At 34.4% G+C, this 20,925-nt stretch overlaps 1 protein-coding gene across 1 annotated transcript in view; it reads right to left on the minus strand.

Moving 5' to 3' along the window:
• Nucleotides 1-2,644: 2,644 nt before the first annotated feature.
• Nucleotides 2,645-20,925, minus strand: part of LOC149074106 (uncharacterized) — a 48,007-nt gene continuing 29,726 nt past the window's right edge. The window contains exons 3-6 of the mRNA XM_089247325.1: nucleotides 8,794-8,901; nucleotides 5,113-5,211; nucleotides 3,459-3,554; nucleotides 2,645-2,749 (exon numbers count right to left, since the gene is read on the minus strand). Of these exons, the coding sequence (XP_089103451.1) occupies nucleotides 2,645-2,749; nucleotides 3,459-3,554; nucleotides 5,113-5,211; nucleotides 8,794-8,901 (408 nt within the window). The remainder of the gene's footprint in view (nucleotides 2,750-3,458; nucleotides 3,555-5,112; nucleotides 5,212-8,793; nucleotides 8,902-20,925) is intronic.

Raw genomic sequence — 20,925 nt, forward strand, 5'->3', positions numbered from 1 at the left:
GGTCGCCTAAGTCATCTGGGAATAGATAGCCACTTATGGAAATTTCATTGTATTTGAGAAGTTTTAAAAAAATATGAATGCTTAATGATTAACAGAAGCGGTTAGTAAAGCAAACAGTTAATTCAAATGTTAAAAAATCAAATTTAAAAAACAATTTTGAAGCAAAAAAATATATTTTTCTCATACCTTGGGTGGGATTGGTGTACTGTGAAGCAATACAGGTGAGGGAAGTGTGAGTGGACTTCTTGACATCCTCTTTTTTTGTTCACCAGCTGGTTTCAACATCTATAGAGAAATAAAAAAAAATTCTATAGCCTACACCAAGGATGCTCAACCTTTATGAGAATACGGGCCACTTCAGTGATTTTGAAACGTGTTGTGGACAACGTAATTATGAAAAGAAAACAGGATGAAAAGTGGTATGTAAAATGCTGCAGGTCACTTAAATGTTTATAAATGTGCAGCGTATTCAAGTGATCCAGTAATGCACAGTGGGTCACTCAAATAATCTGTACATGTGCTGCAACTCTCTTAAGAGATGTTGAACTTCACTGCATGCTAGTAAAATGATTTATAAATGTGTCGCGGGCCACTTGAGTGGTCTGCAACAGTGCCACAGTCAGTCAATAGTCCAATGTCTCATTCCAAGTTGTTAGAGAAATGTACTGCAGGTCACACACTTGATCTGGAACTGTGCTGCAGTTCTCTAATATGCAATTCTTTAAATGCCTCAGGTTTCTGAATTGAAGTAATATGAAATTACACAGTGTGTCATTCAAGTTATCTGCAAATGTGCTGTGGGCCGCTTAAGTCATCTGGGATTAGAGATAGCCACTTATGGAAATTTCAATGTATTTGAGAAGTTTTAAAAAAATAAAATTCTTAATGATTAACAAAAGCAATTTTGGTTAATAAGTAAACAGTTAATTCAAATTTTAAAAAATGAAATTTGAAAAACAATTTTGAAGTAAAAAAAAATATATTTTTGTCATACCCTGGATGGGATTGGTGTACTGTGAAGCACAGGTGAGGGAAGTGTGAGTGGACTTCTTGACATCCTCTTTTTTTGTTCACCATCTGGTTCCAACATCTATAGAGAAATAAAAATTCTATAGCCTACACCAAGGAGAAAGTGAATGCTCAACTTTCATGAGAATGAGGGCCACTTCATCGATTTTGAAAGGTGTTGTGGACCATTTAATTATGAAAAGAAAATGAGATGAAAAGTGGTATCAAAAATGCTGCAGGTCACTTAAGTGATCTGTAAATCTGTAAAAACACTGTAGGCCACTAAGTGCTCTTCAAATTTAAAGCAAATAACTTGAATGACCTGGAAATGTGCAGCAGGTCACTTAAATACGGGGTGATTATAAAAAAACTATCCCGACATATGGGCCCCTAACTATCATACCATTCACAGAAACTGAATGAAATTTTGGCATAAGGTATTTTGACGTATGCGCTCAAGAATGATATGGAAAACAACAGTTTCACTCTAACAGTTACGGTTACAGTGAGAAAATTTCGAAAATATCAAATGGCAACACCAAGTTCTTTGTATTGGAATGTGATCTCCATTGTGAAAAACCCTGAATAGCATTCGAACGGCAACTGTAGCACGAAAATCCCCGGAGCTAGGCAAGGAAAAAGTAAAAAGGACTTTGCCGTGCACCAGAGCATTAATGTTCGTTTCATTCGTCACGCTGTTTCTTCGGCTGAGATCCCAGCCTGATTAGTCCTCCACAAGGTGATGTGGAAAATTTGTGAAACACAATAAAATGCTTTATTTTATGCTGCTTCTCTGTCCTTATTGGTTGTCCTCACTTTTAGCCTATCTACCACCGGTGATTTTCATGCTACAGTTGCCGTTCGAACGCTATTTAGGGTTTTTTACAATGGAGATCACATTCCAATACAAAGAACTTGGTGTTGCCATTTGATATTTTCGAAATTTTCTCACTGTAACCGTAACTGTTAGAGTGACACTGTTGTTTTCCATATCACTCTTGAGCGCATACATCAAAATACCTTATGCCAAAATTTCATTGTTTCTGTGAATGGTATGATAGTTAGGGGCCCATATGTCGGGATAGTTTTTTTATAATCACCCTGTATTTATCAATGTGCAGCGTATTCAAGTGATCCGGTAATGCACTATGGGTCACTCAAATAATCTGTACATGTGCTGCAAGTCACTTGAGAGATGTTAAACTTCATTGCATTCTAGTAAAATGATTTGTAAATACACCATGGGCGACTTGAGTGGTCTGCAACTGTGTCACAGTCAGTCAATAGTCCTACGTCTCATTCTAAGTTGTTAGGAATGTACTGCGGGTCACACACTTGATCTGGAACTGTGCTGCAGTTCTCTAATATGCAGTTCTTTAAATGCCTCAGGTTTCTGAATTGAAGTAATATGAAACTACACAGTGGGTCATTCAAGTTATTTGTAAATGTGCTGTGGGCCGCTCAAGTCATCTGGGAATATAGATAGCCACTCATGGAAATTTCACTTATTTGAGAAGTTTTAAAAAAATATGAATGCTTAATGATTAACAGAAGCGGTTAGTAAAGCAAACAGTTAATTCAAATGTTAAAAAATCAAATTTAAAAAACAATTTTGAAGCAAAAAAATATATTTTTCTCATACCTTGGGTGGGATTGGTGTACTGTGAAGCAATACAGGTGAAGGAAGTGTGAGTGGACTTCTTGACATCCTCTTTTTTTGTTCACCAGCTGGTTTCAACATCTATAGAGAAATAAAAAAAAATTCTATAGCCTACACCAAGGGTGCTCAACCTTTATGAGAATACGGGCCACTTCAGTGATTTTGAAACGTGTTGTGGACAACGTAATTATGAAAAGAAAACAGGATGAAAAGTGGTATGTAAAATGCTGCAGGTCACTTAAATGTTTATAAATGTGCAGCGTATTCAAGTGATCCGGTAATGCACAGTGGGTCACTCAAATAATCTGTACATGTGCTGCAACTCACTTAAGAGATGTTGAACTTCACTGCATGCTAGTAAAATGATTTATAAATGTGTCGCGGGCCACTTGAGTGCTCTGCAACAGTGCCACAGTCAGTCAATAGTCCAATGTCTCATTCCAAGTTGTTAGAGAAATGTACTGCAGGTCACACACTTGATCTGGAACTGTGCTGCAGTTCTCTAATATGCAATTCTTTAAATGCCTCAGGTTTCTGAATTGAAGTAATATGAAATTACACAGTGTGTCATTCAAGTTATCTGCAAATGTGCTGTGGGCCGCTTAAGTCATCTGGGATTAGAGATAGCCACTTATGGAAATTTCAATGTATTTGAGAAGTTTTAAAAAAATAAAATTCTTAATGATTAACAAAAGCAATTTTGGTTAATAAGTAAACAGTTAATTCAAATTTTAAAAAATGAAATTTGAAAAACAATTTTGAAGTAAAAAAAAATATATTTTTGTCATACCCTGGATGGGATTGGTGTACTGTGAAGCACAGGTGAGGGAAGTGTGAGTGGACTTCTTGACATCCTCTTTTTTTGTTCACCATCTGGTTCCAACATCTATAGAGAAATAAAAATTCTATAGCCTACACCAAGGAGAAAGTGAATGCTCAACTTTCATGAGAATGAGGGCCACTTCATCGATTTTGAAAGGTGTTGTGGACCATTTAATTATGAAAAGAAAATGAGATGAAAAGTGGTATCAAAAATGCTGCAGGTCACTTAAGTGATCTGTAAATCTGTAAAAACACTGTAGGCCACTAAGTGCTCTTCAAATTTAAAGCAAATAACTTGAATGACCTGGAAATGTGCAGCAGGTCACTTAAATACGGGGTGATTATAAAAAAACTATCCCGACATATGGGCCCCTAACTATCATACCATTCACAGAAACTGAATGAAATTTTGGCATAAGGTATTTTGACGTATGCGCTCAAGAATGATATGGAAAACAACAGTTTCACTCTAACAGTTACGGTTACAGTGAGAAAATTTCGAAAATATCAAATGGCAACACCAAGTATTTTGTATTGGAATGTGATCTCCATTGTGAAAAACCCTGAATAGCATTCGAACGGCAACTGTAGCATGAAAATCATCGGCGGTAGATAGGCTAAAAGTGAGGACAACCAATAAGGACAGAGAAGCAGCATAAAATAAAGCATTTTATTGTGTTTCACAAATTTTCCACATGACCTTGTGGAGGACTAATCAGGCTGGGAGATCAGCCGAAGAAACGGTGTGACGAATGAAACGAACACTAATGCTCTGGTGCACGGCAAAGTCCTTTTTACTTTTTCCTTGCCTAGCTCCGGGGATTTTCGTGCTACAGGTGCCATTCCAATGCTATTTAGTGTTTTTCAGTATGGAGATCGCATTCCAATACAAAAAAACTTGTTGTTGCCATTTGATATTTTCGAAATTTTCTCACTGTAACCGTAACTGTTAGAGTGACACTGTTGTTTTCCACATCACTCTTGAGCGCATACATCAAAATACCTTATGCCAAAATTTCATTGTTTCTGTGAATGGTATGATAGTTAGGGGCCCATATGTCGGGATAGTTTTTTTATAATCACCCTGTATTTATCAATGTGCAGCGTATTCAAGTGATCCGGTAATGCACTGTGGGTCACTCAAATAATCTGTACATGTGCTGCAAGTCACTTGAGAGATGTTAAACTTCATTGCATTCTAGTAAAATGATTTGTAAATACGCCATGGGCGACTTGAGTGGTCTGCAACTGTGTCACAGTCAGTCAATAGTCCTACGTCTCATTCTAAGTTGTTAGGAATGTACTGCGGGTCACACACTTGATCTGGAACTGTGCTGCAGTTCTCTAATATGCAGTTCTTTAAATGCCTCAGGTTTCTGAATTGAAGTAATATGAAACTACACAGTGGGTCATTCAAGTTATTTGTAAATGTGCTGTGGGCCGCTCAAGTCATCTGGGAATAGAGATAGCCACTCATGGAAATTTCACTTATTTGAGAAGTTTTAAAAAAATATGAATGCTTAATGATTAACAGAAGCGGTTAGTAAGCAAACAGTTAATTCAAATGTTAAAAAATCAAATTTAAAAAACAATTTTGAAGCAAAAAAATATATTTGTCATACCTTGGGTGGGATTGGTGTACTGTGAAACAATACAGGTGAGGGAAGTGTGAGTGGACTTCTTGACATCCTCTTTTTTTGTTCACCATCTGGTTCCAACATCTATAGAGAAATAAAAATTCTATAGCCTACACCAAGGGTGCTCAACCTTTATGAGAATAAGGGCCACTTCATTGATTTTGAAACGTGTTGTGGGCAACTTAATTATAAAAAGAAAATGTGAGGAAAAGTGGTATGTAAAACGCTATAGGTCACTAAGTGCTCCTTCAAGTGTAAAGCAAATAACTTGAATGATCTGGAAATGTGCCTCAGGCCACTTAAATATTTATAAACGTGCAGAAAATTCAAGTGATCCAGTAATGCACAGTGGGTCACTCAATTTCTAATGTGCTGCAAGCCATTTAAGAGATGTTAAACTTCACTGCATGCTACTCAAATGATTTGTAAATGCGCTGGGGGCCATTCGAGTGGTCTGCAACTGTCACGCGTCAGTCAATAGTCACATGTCTCATTCTACATTGTTAGGAATGTACTGCACGTCACACACGTGATCTGGAACTGTGCTGCAATTCTTTCATTATATTTTAAATGCCTCAGGTTTCTGAATTGAAGTGATATGAAACTACATCATGGGTCACTCAAGTTATCTGTAAACGTGCCGTGGGCTGTTCAAGTCATCTGGGATTGTGCAGGGGTTCTCTAAACCAGGGTTGTCAAATTTGTCCCCCCCCCCCCGGGGCTGGGTTTTTTAGCCTAAAAAATCTGGGGGTTTTTGGGGAAAATGGGTTTTTTTTTTTAGGGAATATTGTTTGTTTTCGAAGAAAATGTGTTACTTTCAGGTTAACATTTTAGTTTGAGCTTAGTTTATGTATTCCCAAAATTGCTGCATAGTGCAGTGTTTAGAATATGTATATTTTGAAATATTTTTTAATTTTTTTAGGAACAAAAATGTGATAATAAATAATTTCTTGGAATCACAAACATCCTTTTTTATAATTCTTCTACCTTTTTATGTAAGCATTTAGGTACAAGATCCACTTATTAAAATATTTTACAAGAAATCGCAAACAGAAAATTGTAACCATGGACCTTAGTTTAAAAAATATACCTGATATATGTGATAAGCATACCTACAGAAATTTATTTATAATACACAATAATTTTTCACACACACAAATCCTTGTATAAATAAATTGAAGCATCTGTGAAAAAGTAAACCAATGTATGTAAACTGAATTTTCATTTACAAAATATTTACATGTTTTTGCAATACTTTTTTTATAAGGTACATCAGACTTTCATAACTGAAATATCAAGAGACAAAAACAACATTATCTCATAATGAAAAGAAAATAACTGTGGTATTCTTGAATTGAACATTGGCAACGAACATCTTCAGTTGAAACAGAATAAAAAGTATAGTTTTTCTTATGTGAAAATAACACCTAAGCAGAAAATAAGCCTTAGCTTGAATTTTCAAGATGCTGATAATACAAACCCGACCCAGAAAATTTGCCTGTTAAAATCGTCAGCCAGATGAAGGCATTCTGTAGGTCTGTTGCTATACATGACAGGTTTCTTGTATAAAGTGATATTAATATATAATAATGTTATTGACATTTATGTGTTTAATGATAATTCAAGTTATTCTGTAGTTTTAAGTTCCCAAAAATGGTTAATTTGGACAAGTGTAAAACACCTCCAGAGTAATGAATCTTCACAATGACTTATCTCTTTCTCTTAGCCAGATCATTTTTTAATTATCACTGCTCCTTTGAAAATATTTCGGAATTTAATTTAATGAAGTAGGGATATTCTTTAACAGTGAGGAATTTAAGAAAAAGAGAAGCATGAGATTTTTTAGCTCCTGAAAGTTTGGTTCGATTATAAAAAAAAAAACTGTGGTTCTGGTTACATAGCTGAAAGGTTTTATTTTTTACTTATCAGGACACTTTTGGTTACATTTTCTGCGGGGTCTGAAAAATTTGGAGAAAAAAAAATTCAGGCACCATTCTGATTTCTCAGAATTTTCAGTATCTCCAAATTCATTTATTTTACCACAAACAATTTTCTTGCTGCAGTTCTGCATACAACTGAAGGTTCAGATATAATTACACTGAAGTGGGTGAACAATTATTCCCTTACTTATAATCATGGTCAATTTTATTGATCAAATACATAGTTTAACATTCACCAAAAATGTATATTTAGACATAATATAAGATGTAGGCTTACACATAAAGGATGTGCATTAGGGTGGATCGAAAAAAAATATTTTATTTGCAAATCGCTATAGTGCGGAAAAGTAGCTTCTTTTAATAAAAAGAAAAATGACGTAAAAAAATTTAAAATCGATTGACATTTTCCGGTCATGCATCGTACTTGAAGTTTATGAATATTGACAAAATTAAACATTTTTCTTAAATTTTTTTAATTTTGCAAATTTTATTGTGCAGCTCTTTGCATGGTTTGTGAGAACAAAATGACCCAGAATTTACCATGAAGAGGTGGCTGCACATCGAGTTCCACCTACACTCTATCCAATCAACCATCCAAAGTAGGAGAGTGTATGTAATTTACATTATAGTTACCAAAATTGTGTGACTAGGATTTACTGGTTTACAGTTTCTTCTATTGTTTCTTTTCCAAGTGTTCACGTTTAAAGTCTAACTTTTGCACAATGAAACTTGCAAAAATTTAGTCAATTCCAGTTTTTGGCACACATTGTGCGACCGATAAACATTGAAATATCAATGATGTTTCAATTTATTTTACTTTATTGAACCATAAAATTAACATAAACTTTTGCATGTCGATCGTCAAATTTTAAGCAATATTAAAAAATTAAGAAAAATGTTCAATTTTGTCAATTTTCATAATCTTCAAGTAGTATGCGCGACCGGAAGATATCAACTGATCTCAAAATTTTTTGTTGTTTTTCTTCTTATTAAAAGAGGCAACTTTACCGCACTATAGCAATTTGAAAATAAAACTTCATTTTTTTTCAACCCACCCTGTTGTACATACATGTTTAAGTTACATATTTTGAAGTTGTGGAAAAATAAAATTCAATTTTCCTCCCATTTTGCCCAAAAATCCCACCTGGGCTATAAGTGAACAATTATTCTCTTATTTTATTATTCGCAATTTTATTAATCAAATACATAGTTTAACATGCACTAAGAATATATATTTAGGCATAATGTGTAAGATGTACACATGTTTAAATTAGATATTTTGTGGTTGTGGAAAAAGAAAATTAAATTTTCCCCATTTTGCCCAAAAAACCCGCCCGGGCTGGGTTTTTTACAACCCTGCTCTAAACACAAATCTTAAATATGTTGTGGGTCCTTCAACTGATCTGTAGATGTGCTCAGAAATTTGTTCATTTTTTACAAAATTAAGTTTCAAGTCACAGGCCACATCATCAGATGACATCAAGAGCCACAGGTTAAGCATGCATTGCCTACACCAACTGTTATTGAAAAAAAGTTATTACATATTTCTATGTTAGAGGTTTAGTTTGTAGTTCATTCATTAATATTCAATTATATTTGAGAAATCATTAAAAAAAATACGCATTATTAATGATTAACAATCAATTTCTTAATAAGCAATCAGTTAAATTAAATTTTTTAAAATTAAATTTAAATCATTTTAATGTGAAACATATTTTTGTCATACCTTTGGTGGGCTTGATGAACTTTGAAGCAATACAGGTGAAGGAAGTGTCAGTGGACTTCTTGACCTCTTGTCTTTCTGTTCACCAGTGTCTTCACTTGGTTTCAACATCTGTAAAGAAATAAAAATGCTATACACCAACTGTTACTGAAAATATTTTCTCAGTTCTCTGACAAGATGATGAAATTCTTAAATCGAAAGGGCGAACACTGAAAATAATGCATTGTTGTGAACCAAAACCAATTAATATTGGTGTTGACAAATTTTTTCCAATGCCACCAAAATTGAAACATTCTCTGGAAAGAAATTACAGAATTATAGATTGATAAAGTATAGAGAGAGATTTCTTTTTATTGAATAAATTCTAAAATAAATTTTGGCAAATTTGAAGTACGAAAATGGCAGTACCTTCTAGAAATAGAATTATTACGAGATATCATTAAGAAATTTTAAAAAATAATGAAATATAGTAAAAAAAATTACTTTTTTTTCCTTCTATTTGGATGGGTTAAAACAGTGGTATACAAGTCAATAATGCTTATTTTAAAAAAGATGGTTTTAATAGAATTGGTCTCTCTCATTAGGTTCCTATCCCATGAAAAAAATTTTAGACTTCATAATTTACAGGCGAATTATTGAAAGTGTAGCTTGGTTAGTTTTTTCTTTCAAAAATTTAACACTTCTAGATTGGAATTGTTGAAAATGTAACTTACACACACCACTGTAACTTCGACTCGTCCATATATCGCCACTGGATTGGTAAGCTAAAGGTGGCTTTCCTACGGTAGCAACAGATTCTGTATAGCAATGTGAGGTCGAAAATGAAAAGTGTTGGCAGAAAGACTGATGAGGACCTCATTGCAAAAATGTTCAGTAGCTGCTGCAACCATTCTTGAAACACCTGGCATCTTTGAAAGGGTATGCCAATCACTTGCTAGATGCTGCCAGACCTGTATTGATGTTGGTGATAGCACACTTGAGCACTTCTTACTGTAATTATTAGTATAAATAAAAAGCCTTTCTTTATTCCTGAGCATTATATTTTCCCACCAACACTTTTTATTTCTGACCTTGCATTGCTGTACAAAATGCTCTCTATATGCATTGCTGTACAAAATGCTCTCTATATGCATTGCTGTACAAAATGCTCTCTATATGCATTGCTGTACAAAATGCTCTCTATATGCATTGCTGTACAAAATGCTCTCTATATGCATTGCTGTACAAAATGCTCTCTATATGCATTGCTGTACAAAATGCTCTCTATATGCATTTTACCTTTCCTTAAAGTTTGGCCCATAAGTTCAGGGACACCCTGTATTATATTAGCAGTGGCATAGCCGGGGGAGGGAGTGTGATTGCTCCCCCAATCAAAATTTTGCCTTCATTGGTGCCAAGGTTTAAGCTACAGTCACATTTTTCGCAAAAGCCGAAAGAAAATCGTAGAATGCGAAAAAAGTAGCCACTTTCACAAAAATGCGTACAGGAGTACGCAACGAGTAGACATCCAACCATCAATCATTACATTAGCATTGTAGCATTTCGCTAAAGCTTTTTTCCCCATTTTCGCTTTTTTGCGAAAGGAATTTTTTATCCAGCTTAAACCCTGATTGGTACCTATTGTTCAATATGATTTTTGATCGCCGAAAGGAATTAATATTAAAAAAATTAAATTTTTCATTTTCTACCTTCATTGACTAAAATGATGAATGAGAAAAATAATAAATTCTCAACTTATATATGTGCGTTCTTTCAGTTTCACAGCAATTGGGCTTGTACTATTCATTTAAGAGAAGGAAAAAAATGGGTTTTCATTACCATTTTCAAAAATTGCTTTCAAGCTCTTCTTCTGAAAACCTGTTTAGGCAGCCCCTGTTCCTGCCTTTATTACTGGATGAAATTTTATCCGCTTATTGCTTCAACTTTTTTCCGCTATTGGCCGTTCTCAATAAAGCTCTTACATATACCTATCATAGGTGCCTCAGTTCTAAGGATATGTTCACCAAATGCTCGTTCTGTTGTGAAGGGCCACCAAGAGCTTCGATTAAGGCACCTTCTGAAGAAATTTGGCATGGGAACCTATTTTGGAGAGACTAGGCCTACTATCTATGAGGTAATGGCTAGGATTCAAGCTCCAAGAAGTATCACTTTTTCTTTGGGTGCCTTATGTATAGGCTTGGCTAGATTTAAAGTGCCTAAAAATGCCATGTTATCTGTAGGTGCCTTGGCAACAGCTACTAGCATGCGTATAGGGCAATGTCAGACTAAAAAAAGTGTAAAACTGCTCTGAGCTATCGAGCCATAAAAAACCAGAGATAAAACATGAAAGGGGCTCTGGAAGATTTTTCTTAAAAGGTGGGTTGAATAAAAAAATCCTCTAACCTTGGATCAACAGCACTATGAAATGCAGAGAATGCGGAAATTAATCATCTATATTGTATGATGGCATATTGTTATATATTGTATGTTGATAATACATAGCTTTACTTTCAAAATTTTACTTTCTCGGAATCATTGCCTTTTTCTTATGGTGTAGTTTCCCTTTTCTTTGAATCACTGTGTGTCTCACCATTATGCATATAGTGTTCTGAATTGGAGAAATTATTCCCTGGATAAAGTTATGACCAGTGTGTCTGTGTTTGTTATATACAGTAGACTCTCTGTAACTTGACGCCCCAAAAGTATAGACAAACATGTCGACATACGCCGATGTCGAGCGTTAACAGGGTTTCACTATAAATCTTTTTCTGATCGTTTTTGTGTACATAATTATATACATTCTAATAATTGTATTAAATAAAATGCTGATTCTCATTAATACCTCATAAAAAATAATCAAGTACATTTGCTTGTTTTTCTTTCCGAAGAGAGAACAAAAATTCTTCTACACTATTCAGTTTATACCATGATTGTTTGGCTTTTTCCTGACTGTGTAAGAAGCGACGTATCACATCTAGAGTTTAGTGCATTATGGAGAGATGGTGCAGATACTTCATCTGAACTTTCTATTTCTTCAATACATGAAGCACTTTCTTTGGGTGATTGATTCTAGAATATTGTCATCTGCTAAAAGCAGGGTTGGCAGGTTTTTGACGGTTTAAACTGTCACGTCAAAAACCTCAAATACTGCTTTTCAATATAAAAATTCCCATTGGAAATGCACACGTTAATTGCATGTAATATTTAAAGTGACTATGTTATACAAAGAATAAATATTTAATATAATTTTCTACTCTCTACAGAATTATTTTGAACAAAAAAATATATATGGTTTTTCCTTATAAAATATACAATTTGAATAAAGCATAGCATAAACACTGGAGGAAAAACTATGGAATGATTTGACATTCCAAAATTTCTTCAACTGCTTATATATGTGCTTTGATATAAACCATCTGCTGTACACAACAGATAAGTTTATTACATCATATATGCAATGTTGATTTCTGTTATTAATAAATTATCTAGATAATCACTGAGATACTTTTATTGTGCATAACATTGAAATATATCTAGCGATCAAAATACTAAATTGTACAACTAAAGTGTCATTTAATTTGGTAATGCTAGCTTGTACATGAAGCTCAAGAAACTCCTGCAACTTATCCTTAGTCAAACCTAGTTATTCTTACTTCTACACTATGATATGGTATATTTAATAGGATTTATATAATGCAATGGTTTTCCAGTTGAAGCTGTATTCAATTTTAAATCCGCAAAAAAAAATGTTTTGGGTATCAAGTCCTATCAGCTCTTCTTTGGTTACAAATACGCTTTAAAACTCTGAATTAATACACACTGAGCTCTAAGAAATTTTTAGACAAAAATAAATATGTTTAATTAGTGTATTAACGGATTCTGAGAGAATTTTTACATGGAATAAAATTTTGGGCAGATCAGAAAATTTGAAGTATCAAAATAGATTCTCAGTAATTATAATTCTGAATATAAAACCCTTTAACCTACATAAAAGTAAGTGTTTTTTATTTAGCATATCTATCAGGTTAAAAAACTATTTGACAACATTGACAATAACTTTTTTACTGTTTTAACACTGATTCATAGTTTCTGAAGCATGGGTGGAGATATGGGGGGGAGGCATGAGGGGGCATTGCCCCCAGCATCAAAAGTGGAGTCGACTGTTCTAATGCATATATGTATATAAGAACTGATATCTCTCTCGTGCCCCCCCCCCCCCCAGACTTCCAAGTCTATCACCGCCTATGTTCTGAAGTCTAAAACCTAACTCTGTGATGCCCGTATCATACATATTTTGAATAAGCAGCTCCATTCCACTTAGAAAATTGAACACCGGTAATCAGTAGCTTAGATAAAATGAACAACAAAACTATATTTTATATTTTCTAGACTTTTTGTTGAAAAATTCAAAATTGCTAATTATAATATTTTGTTTTAATTATTGTAATAAATTAATGTTTAAAAATAAAACATTGTTATATACAGAAAGTAAGTTTTTCATCATGTTATATTCCTATTGTGTTCAAAACATTATCAAAAAGCATTCATTTAGGTTTTTGACAGTTTAAACCAGTTTTTGACAGTTTAAAGTTTAAATTTCACACACTGTGCGTGAAATTAGGAAGGCAGAGTCATGTGTCTCCAGTAGTGTAAATGGTAGCATGCTTGCCCGGTATGCAAGAGGGCCTGGGTTCAAGTCCCGGCGGAGACGTGATGACTTTTCTTTCCGAGCTTATCTCAGCATAATATCCGGAAAATAATTGTTTCCTTGATATCTCCGGCTGAGAAAGAAGCCATCTATATCTCTTTAAAGTATGAAGTTCGCGTGGAGCCATTGCATTCACGGCAGGGTTTAAGCTACGGTCGCATTTTTCGCAAAATGCGAAAGAAAACCATAGAATGCGAAAAAAGTAACAAGAACTTTCGCAAAAATGCGTACAGGAGGTACGCGACGAGTAGACGTCCAACCATCAATCATTACATTAGCATCCAGGGGTGTAGCCAGAAATTTCGTTGGGGGGGGGGGGGACCAGACCCCCGAATCCCCCCCCCTACGCCCTTGTTAGCATTGCAGCATTTTGCTAAAGCTTTCCCACCCATTTTCGCTTTTTTTTGCGAAAGGAATTTTTTATCCAGCTTAAACCCAGATTCACGGCCGTTGATACTCACAATAACCAAATGACATATTCAGCATCTAACCAGGCTCTCTTTAGCTCTTTTTCTTTTACTCTTTTTCCAAGAAATCGTAAAACAGAGTTCAGCCAAAAACATTCTCAGCAACAGACAATATCAAAACTCACAATAGATAAGATTTTTTATCCCTATTGGATGTTGAAATTGTCAACATCCAATAGGGATCACTCCACACTTCTTTTGGCCATGAAAAGAATGAAAGACCTGTCCTGGAAACTCCACTAAAATGATAGGCCGGCCAAGAGGTTTCAAACATTCATTCTTCACATGCACGTGCCCTCACCCATAGCGCAAAATAAGACCCGTCATATAGAACAAAGAAACAAAGGATTATCAAAGTACCCACGGATGCCAAAAAATTCTTAGAATAGTAACACACAGGCAATTGTAAAAACCAGTGGTAGTAAAAGGACAAAAATCATAAGTTGACTTTAGGAGAGTTAAGCCAAACATGTGTCGAGTTAGGGAGTTTCCCCTTCATTGAAATTAGTACTGGGCCAAACAAGAGAATAATAGATGTAGAGTTATCCACGTGTCCAGTTACAGAGAGAGTACTGTAACCTAACACACATACATATCCCCCTTCTAATTAATCCAGTGTTTCCCAAACTTTTGGAACCTGTGGCCCCACCCTGACTTTATCATTTATCTGCAGCTCTATCCAGAATGGCTCAAATTAGAGATGAAAAATTCTCGAGAATAATCTTTCGGAGAATATTCTCTGATAGGACTACTATTATAAATAACTTGAGAATATTCTTATAAGTTCTTGATGAGAATATTCTGTCATTTATAATATATAGTTACATATAATATCTTTGAGAATATTCTCTGGAAGGACTACTTTCATCAATTACTAGGGAATATTCTTATAGAAAATAAGAATTATTCTGAAGTTATTAATTAGTCCTTCCAGAGAATATTCAAGAATATCCTCCTTGATGAGAATATTCTTTAGTTACCAAAATCTTTCCAGAGAGTATTATCAAGAATATATGTAATAACATGTATTATAATAAATAATCTTGATTATAAACTTGAGAGTAATTATTTTCGATAAGAATATTTTCTAGTAATTTATAATAGTTCTTTGAGACTACTATGATAAATTACTAGAGAATTCCCCGTCTCTCTTCCCATCAAGAAGATGGGAATATTGAAGTTTGTAGTGGTGGTGGTCGAGTGGTTATTGTGACGGACTCTCGATGCGAGGATCCGGGTACGAACCCCACAGTGGTGGTCGGCTGAAGTTGGTTTTCTGTGGTTCCCAACTTCAAGGCGCAAATGCGAGCCGATCTCCCCGTTAAAAAGTCTCGCCACAGGGAGCAACAGTCCTACAACGATAAATCATTCAATCATAACACTTCACTCATAGTTAGAAAAACTGGTGGCAGATGGCAGCACTACACATAACAAGCATTACAGAGAAACAAAAAAAAACCTTCACGTCAGGTTTCACTACACGTACATTCCCGCATGTACCGATTCGTTGCGGGTTCCGCAGGGGGGGGGGGGTGTGGGCGGGGTGCACGTGTAGTGTAGCAGTAGTAGGTAGGGCCTCCAAAAAATGGCTCGGGGATAAATGATGTTCTTAAGTCAGCCACCTCGCTGGGAAATTTGCCTGTTGTGGCGTTGCATTTGTAGACCACACAATATTAAAGTTTGAAAGCAAGAAAATTAAATCAACAGGGCTGAATTGTACAACTTTCAAAAGAAATATGAGTGATACAGAATTTAAGTGTATGTGAATTGAAGAAAACATTAGTTCTGTATCTTCTTAGAATGAAGGTGATTGTATAAGAATAGCTTCCATAATAACTTTAATTTCTTTTGTTGTGAACTTATTTCTGAAAATTAATCTCATTTTAAAATAATTTTTTACGATTTTGATCTAAAGGTTTCTAAAATCTTTATAACCAAACTTTTAAAACCTCTCATGACCTAGAAAATATTCTGAGAATATTCTCAAACTAAAAGTTGCCATTGGGGGGCGATTATACCAAAAATTTTGTTGTAAATGTTTCAGGCAATGAAAACAGATTTATATTTCACAATATAAACAAAATTAGTAAAAAAATTTAAATTATTTAAAAGGAAAATGAATATTCGATTATTCTCCAATTTTTACATCATTTGTAGTTTTACTTTCTGGACAAAACTACAAATGATAAAAAAAAAAAAAATCAATGTCGCGTGAAACATAAAACAATGACATGCACTGTAAATAACTACAATTTGTTATAAAAACCGACGTTTTTGACGAATTTGAGATTTATACCAACATCAAATTACTATTCAATTTCAAAAAAAAAAAAATTATCCTGATGATAAGCTTAAGCCTTGAGCTGAGCAAGTCCAGTGTCCACTTCGACCCCATATTTTAATAATTTTACCTGACCAAAATTCAAACTATGAGGGGGAACATGGGTTTTTAAAATTTGCTCATGGGGTGGACGTTTTTCAAATGTTATAGAGGAGTCTCTGGATGATCTATCACATTTTACATACAATTTTTCAGATTTTACAGTATTTGCATAGCCTATTTAGAATATTTGAGATATCTTTCTCTTTGTTAAGCATTTCTATGCACTCTGTTACAGGAAGTATTTTTGCAGCTCACAGGCGAAAAATTTTAAGAACACTCCAAACTAAGATGTTAAATTATAAGTTACCAACTTATTGTTCGTCAGAAATTAAAAATTTTGATTTGCTTATTTACATGTAAACTTTTCTATATGCTATTTTGAAAATATGAAAAACAATCAAAATGAGAGAAAAAAAAGTCAAATTTTTTTTTTTTAAACTTTTTTCAGCATACATGTAAGAAATAAGCCTATTCCATTATTTTAAAAGCTAAAAACAGCAAAAATAATATTTTTAATAGCGATATTTGTTTTTGTAACAGAGTGGACAAAATCAGTGACTCAGTCAAAAAACCCAAAAAATAAAATATTACAAAATAAAACTGAAAAATATGAAATATTAAACTTCAGGTCAACGGCTATAATAATTCGAAAACAATTTTATTTTGAAAATTCAATTTTGAATTTTTTATTCTAAAAAATGTGGAATGTAGATCTACACCTTCTTCGGGAATGACCAATATACCCACTTCCAATTAATCTGTTTTTCTTACACTTTTGGCACCTGTGGTCCGACTTTATCATTCACCCGCAGTTCCCCAGAATAGCCTAATGTAAAAAATGACCACTTCAAAGAACTGAAAGGACCTGTTGTTTTGATCTTAGTCAATAATAATAAAAATATTACTTTCTAATGTGCTTGTGGATTTCCGTTATTATATTTTCTATGCTGGCAATTTTTTTTCAGCATCCGTACAGTCTGCTGGCCTTGGTGAATTTTCGCCAGGCCGTCAGACATGTTTGATACCGGAAAAGAAAATAGCTGAAAATCGCTAAGTGGCACCTTATACCAAAGCTGTACCGAACTATTTTACGTACAGGCTTTTGGCAAATAATTTGGTTGATGTGCAGTTAAATTAGCATCAATATATCAGAAAAATTTGTATCATTGTTAATACATACTGAATAATAAAGAAAAAATATTTCTGAGGAGCTGTGATTTTTTTCTTCCTATTCCAGCTACTCTTTACTTAATATAAAAAAAAGCAGGGAAGAAAAGAATTGAAAAGGACTTTTTTGGATAGCACGTTCACTTAAGAAAACATTTCCGCCGCCAATGAAAAACCTAGAAAGAACAAAAGCTCCAAGATGAACTGTTGGCGACAGAAAAACCCACACATTTGGCTACAACTTTGCTTATGGAATCAGCCTTATTGAGCCCTCCTAATCTTACCAATAAATGGATATTATACACTTCATATATGAAGTACTAGCTCTAATATTTAATTAATTACACTAAACTATCGCTGCATTTAATAAATCTAACAGTTTTGTTGAAGGAAAGCTAAATTACATGGAAAGTAATGAAATGGAATCTAGGATATTAGTGATTTTTTAAGGTTGTGAAAGGAACACTTTAAAATTTGGAAAATCAAACATTTTCCCAATAGAAAACATTGACATACCGCGAAAGATGAATTATGTTTTAATACGTAATAAAATTGAGATATTTTATTATGCTTATTAAAACTATCTAACCTTGAAATTTGGATGCCCGCAAATCTTTGAAATTTGTCCTCTTCAGGGCATGTCCATTCCATGTCCTCCTGGTGTAACTGCTACCGATTACGAATAATCCTGTTCTATTGTTTTACATGTAATGACCATACATCCTGAATTTGCTCGTTTTTTTTTCGCTAAAGCCTCCCATAACTAGGCTGACCATATTTCCTCCAGAGAAATACGGGAAATTGGAATTCCAAATACGGGACATCGCCAATTATCGCCAAGAACGACGCCAAAAGTGCACAAAGTTGCCAACTATAGCTGAAAATACAGAAAAATTGAAATGGCGGGAAACGAAGTGTTACTGCGAATTGCAGTGTATTAAAATGAATTCCACGAAATAAAATGTTCAATAAGAAAAATGCGGGAGATTAATGTTCTTATTTATAGTTGTAATTATCATAACATGATTTATGAGATGAAAAATAATTTCAATCGTTGACTTCAATGAAGAATAAAAATCCAAGTAGGCGTCATGTAAAAACCGGGAAAAACCGGGACACTTTTGCAAAAAAGTCAGGATGGCCAGAAAAAGGAAAAAAACCGGGACTGTCCCGGGAAATACGGGACGTATGGTCACCCTACCCATAACATAATTTAAAGAGCCATAGTTTGAAATTATTTTTCAATCAAAATTATATAATAATTAAAATTAAAAATAAGAATATTCATCGAAAACTGCGTTTCTCAACCTTTCTGAACCCAAGGACTAGTAAAAGGTCTGAAACAATTCGATGGACCATACGTGTCCCGTATTACGGGACATTTCAGTATTTTTAGTTGCTCCGTTGGTCTCATACATTTGTCCAGTTCACGCTCAATTTATAATGCTGACTAAAATAATGAATAAACAGCGTTTTCATAGCTATTGTAATAATTATGGCTATAAATACAAATAGCGCATTCATCTTACGTATTTTGTCAAGTTCTATGTTTTTCCTCAATTTTTCAGTGAATTTAACAGAAATTAGAGATTTTGCTGACATAAGAAAACATTTTTGGTCACCGTTTCGGAACTTATTATATATGAGATCTCAGTTCCCCTTACTATTCAAAATCTGTGCCCTTTTACCGCATGGATCCACCCGGGCACGGCCAGTACCTGCTCTGGAAGGTATTGGCACGGCCCGGGGGCTAATTCCGCAAATGCACCGCTATTCCGCGATTTCAACCAATCACGTCTCTTCTTGGTTTACACCAGAACAGGCAAAATGCCCAGCGAGGTGGCTGAGAAAAAGATGCCCATAACAAATATGGATGTCATATATTTCAAAAATGAAGCAACCCAATTAAAAATGTAATTAGAAACATTATAAACAATATATACACATAATAAAATGTTATACAATGCCCACTACCTTAATATCGTACGATCTGTTGTGTTTTCGGTCATAAGGTGGCTTCGTTATGTAATTATTGTAATGTATTCTGATAGATTAACACTTTGTATACCAAACAAAATTGTTCATTTCAATTCGCGTAAGGGAAGGATTAAAATTCCGTGGTTAATGGTAGCGGGTAATAAATTTAGAGTTGTCTCAAAAAAAAAAAAAAAGATCCATTTGCAATTTTCTGGAATTTACCATGTAGGGTCTCGGAAAAGCACATGGCCCGGGGGCCCCATGATGCTCTTGAAATGTACTTTTTCGAAGTAAAATATTGTCATTGAGTTATTTGAATGTTTTTTTCGTCAAATATCCTTTTAGGTTATCTAGGCTTTCGTACTTCGTATAAATATCCTTTTGTCCACTGTGATTCGTAGCAGCCATTTCTTTTCCCAACCTGCGCGCATTTTTACAGTAATTAGAAAGTTTGACATAAATTACATATTTTGGTCGCAATCAGTAATACTAGGGTGACCATACGTCCCGTATTTCCCGGGACAGTCCCGGTAATTTATCTTTTTTTGGCCGTCCCGACTTTTTGGCAAAAGTGTCCCGGTTTTTCCCGTATTTCACACGAAGCCTACTTGTTTTATTTATTCTTTATCGAAGTCAAACACTGAAATTATTTTTCAACTCAAATTATTTTATGATAGTTACAACTATATATGGGATATTAATCTCCCACATTTGCCTTGGTAAACGTTTTTTTTCCGTGGAATACATTTTTATCCACTGCAATTTGCAGTAATGCATCATTTCCCACCTTTGTGATTTTTCCGTAATTTCAACAATATTTGGCAACTTTGTTTGGTTTTGGCAACGTTTTTGGCGACAATTGGTGAAGTCCCGTATTTGGAATCCGGATGTCCCGTATTTCTCTCGAGGAAATATGGTCAGTTTAAGTAATACTCTGTTTTTATGAAAACTATTTGACGCATTTTCCTTGTAAATTTAGGAATGAATATGCTGACCATATTAGCTCGAGAATAGTACGTGAAGTTCCGCTTCGAAATACTGGAAAATCGGGACATTGCTAATAATCGCCAAAAATGATACCAAAAGTAAACAAAGTCACCAACTTGCTGAAATCACAGAAAAATCGCCAATCAAGGAAAATAATGACGCACCACTTCAATCTGCAGTGAGAATTGAAAAAAAAAAGACAAATATATGAAATAAATATTGTAATTGTAGTCGTCATTAAAAGGTAATTTTAATCATTAATTTAAATAAATTTGGCTTCGTTGAAAATGTGAAAACTGGGACACTTTTGCAAAAAAGACAGGACAGCCAGAAAACCGGAAAAAACCGAGACTGGCCTGGCAAATAAGGGACGTATGGCCACTCCAGTAATCATTAATAAGATATAGTTCATGCCATCAAGGAGAATTCTCCTAGGTTGAAATTCGTCAACCCGTATTTTACGCGAA

Source organism: Pholcus phalangioides, unplaced genomic scaffold, assembly GCF_987345545.1.
Source record: "Pholcus phalangioides strain wild (caught in Gottingen) unplaced genomic scaffold, Ppha-v1.0 ptg000017l_1, whole genome shotgun sequence".
NCBI lineage: Eukaryota > Metazoa > Arthropoda > Arachnida > Araneae > Pholcidae > Pholcus > Pholcus phalangioides.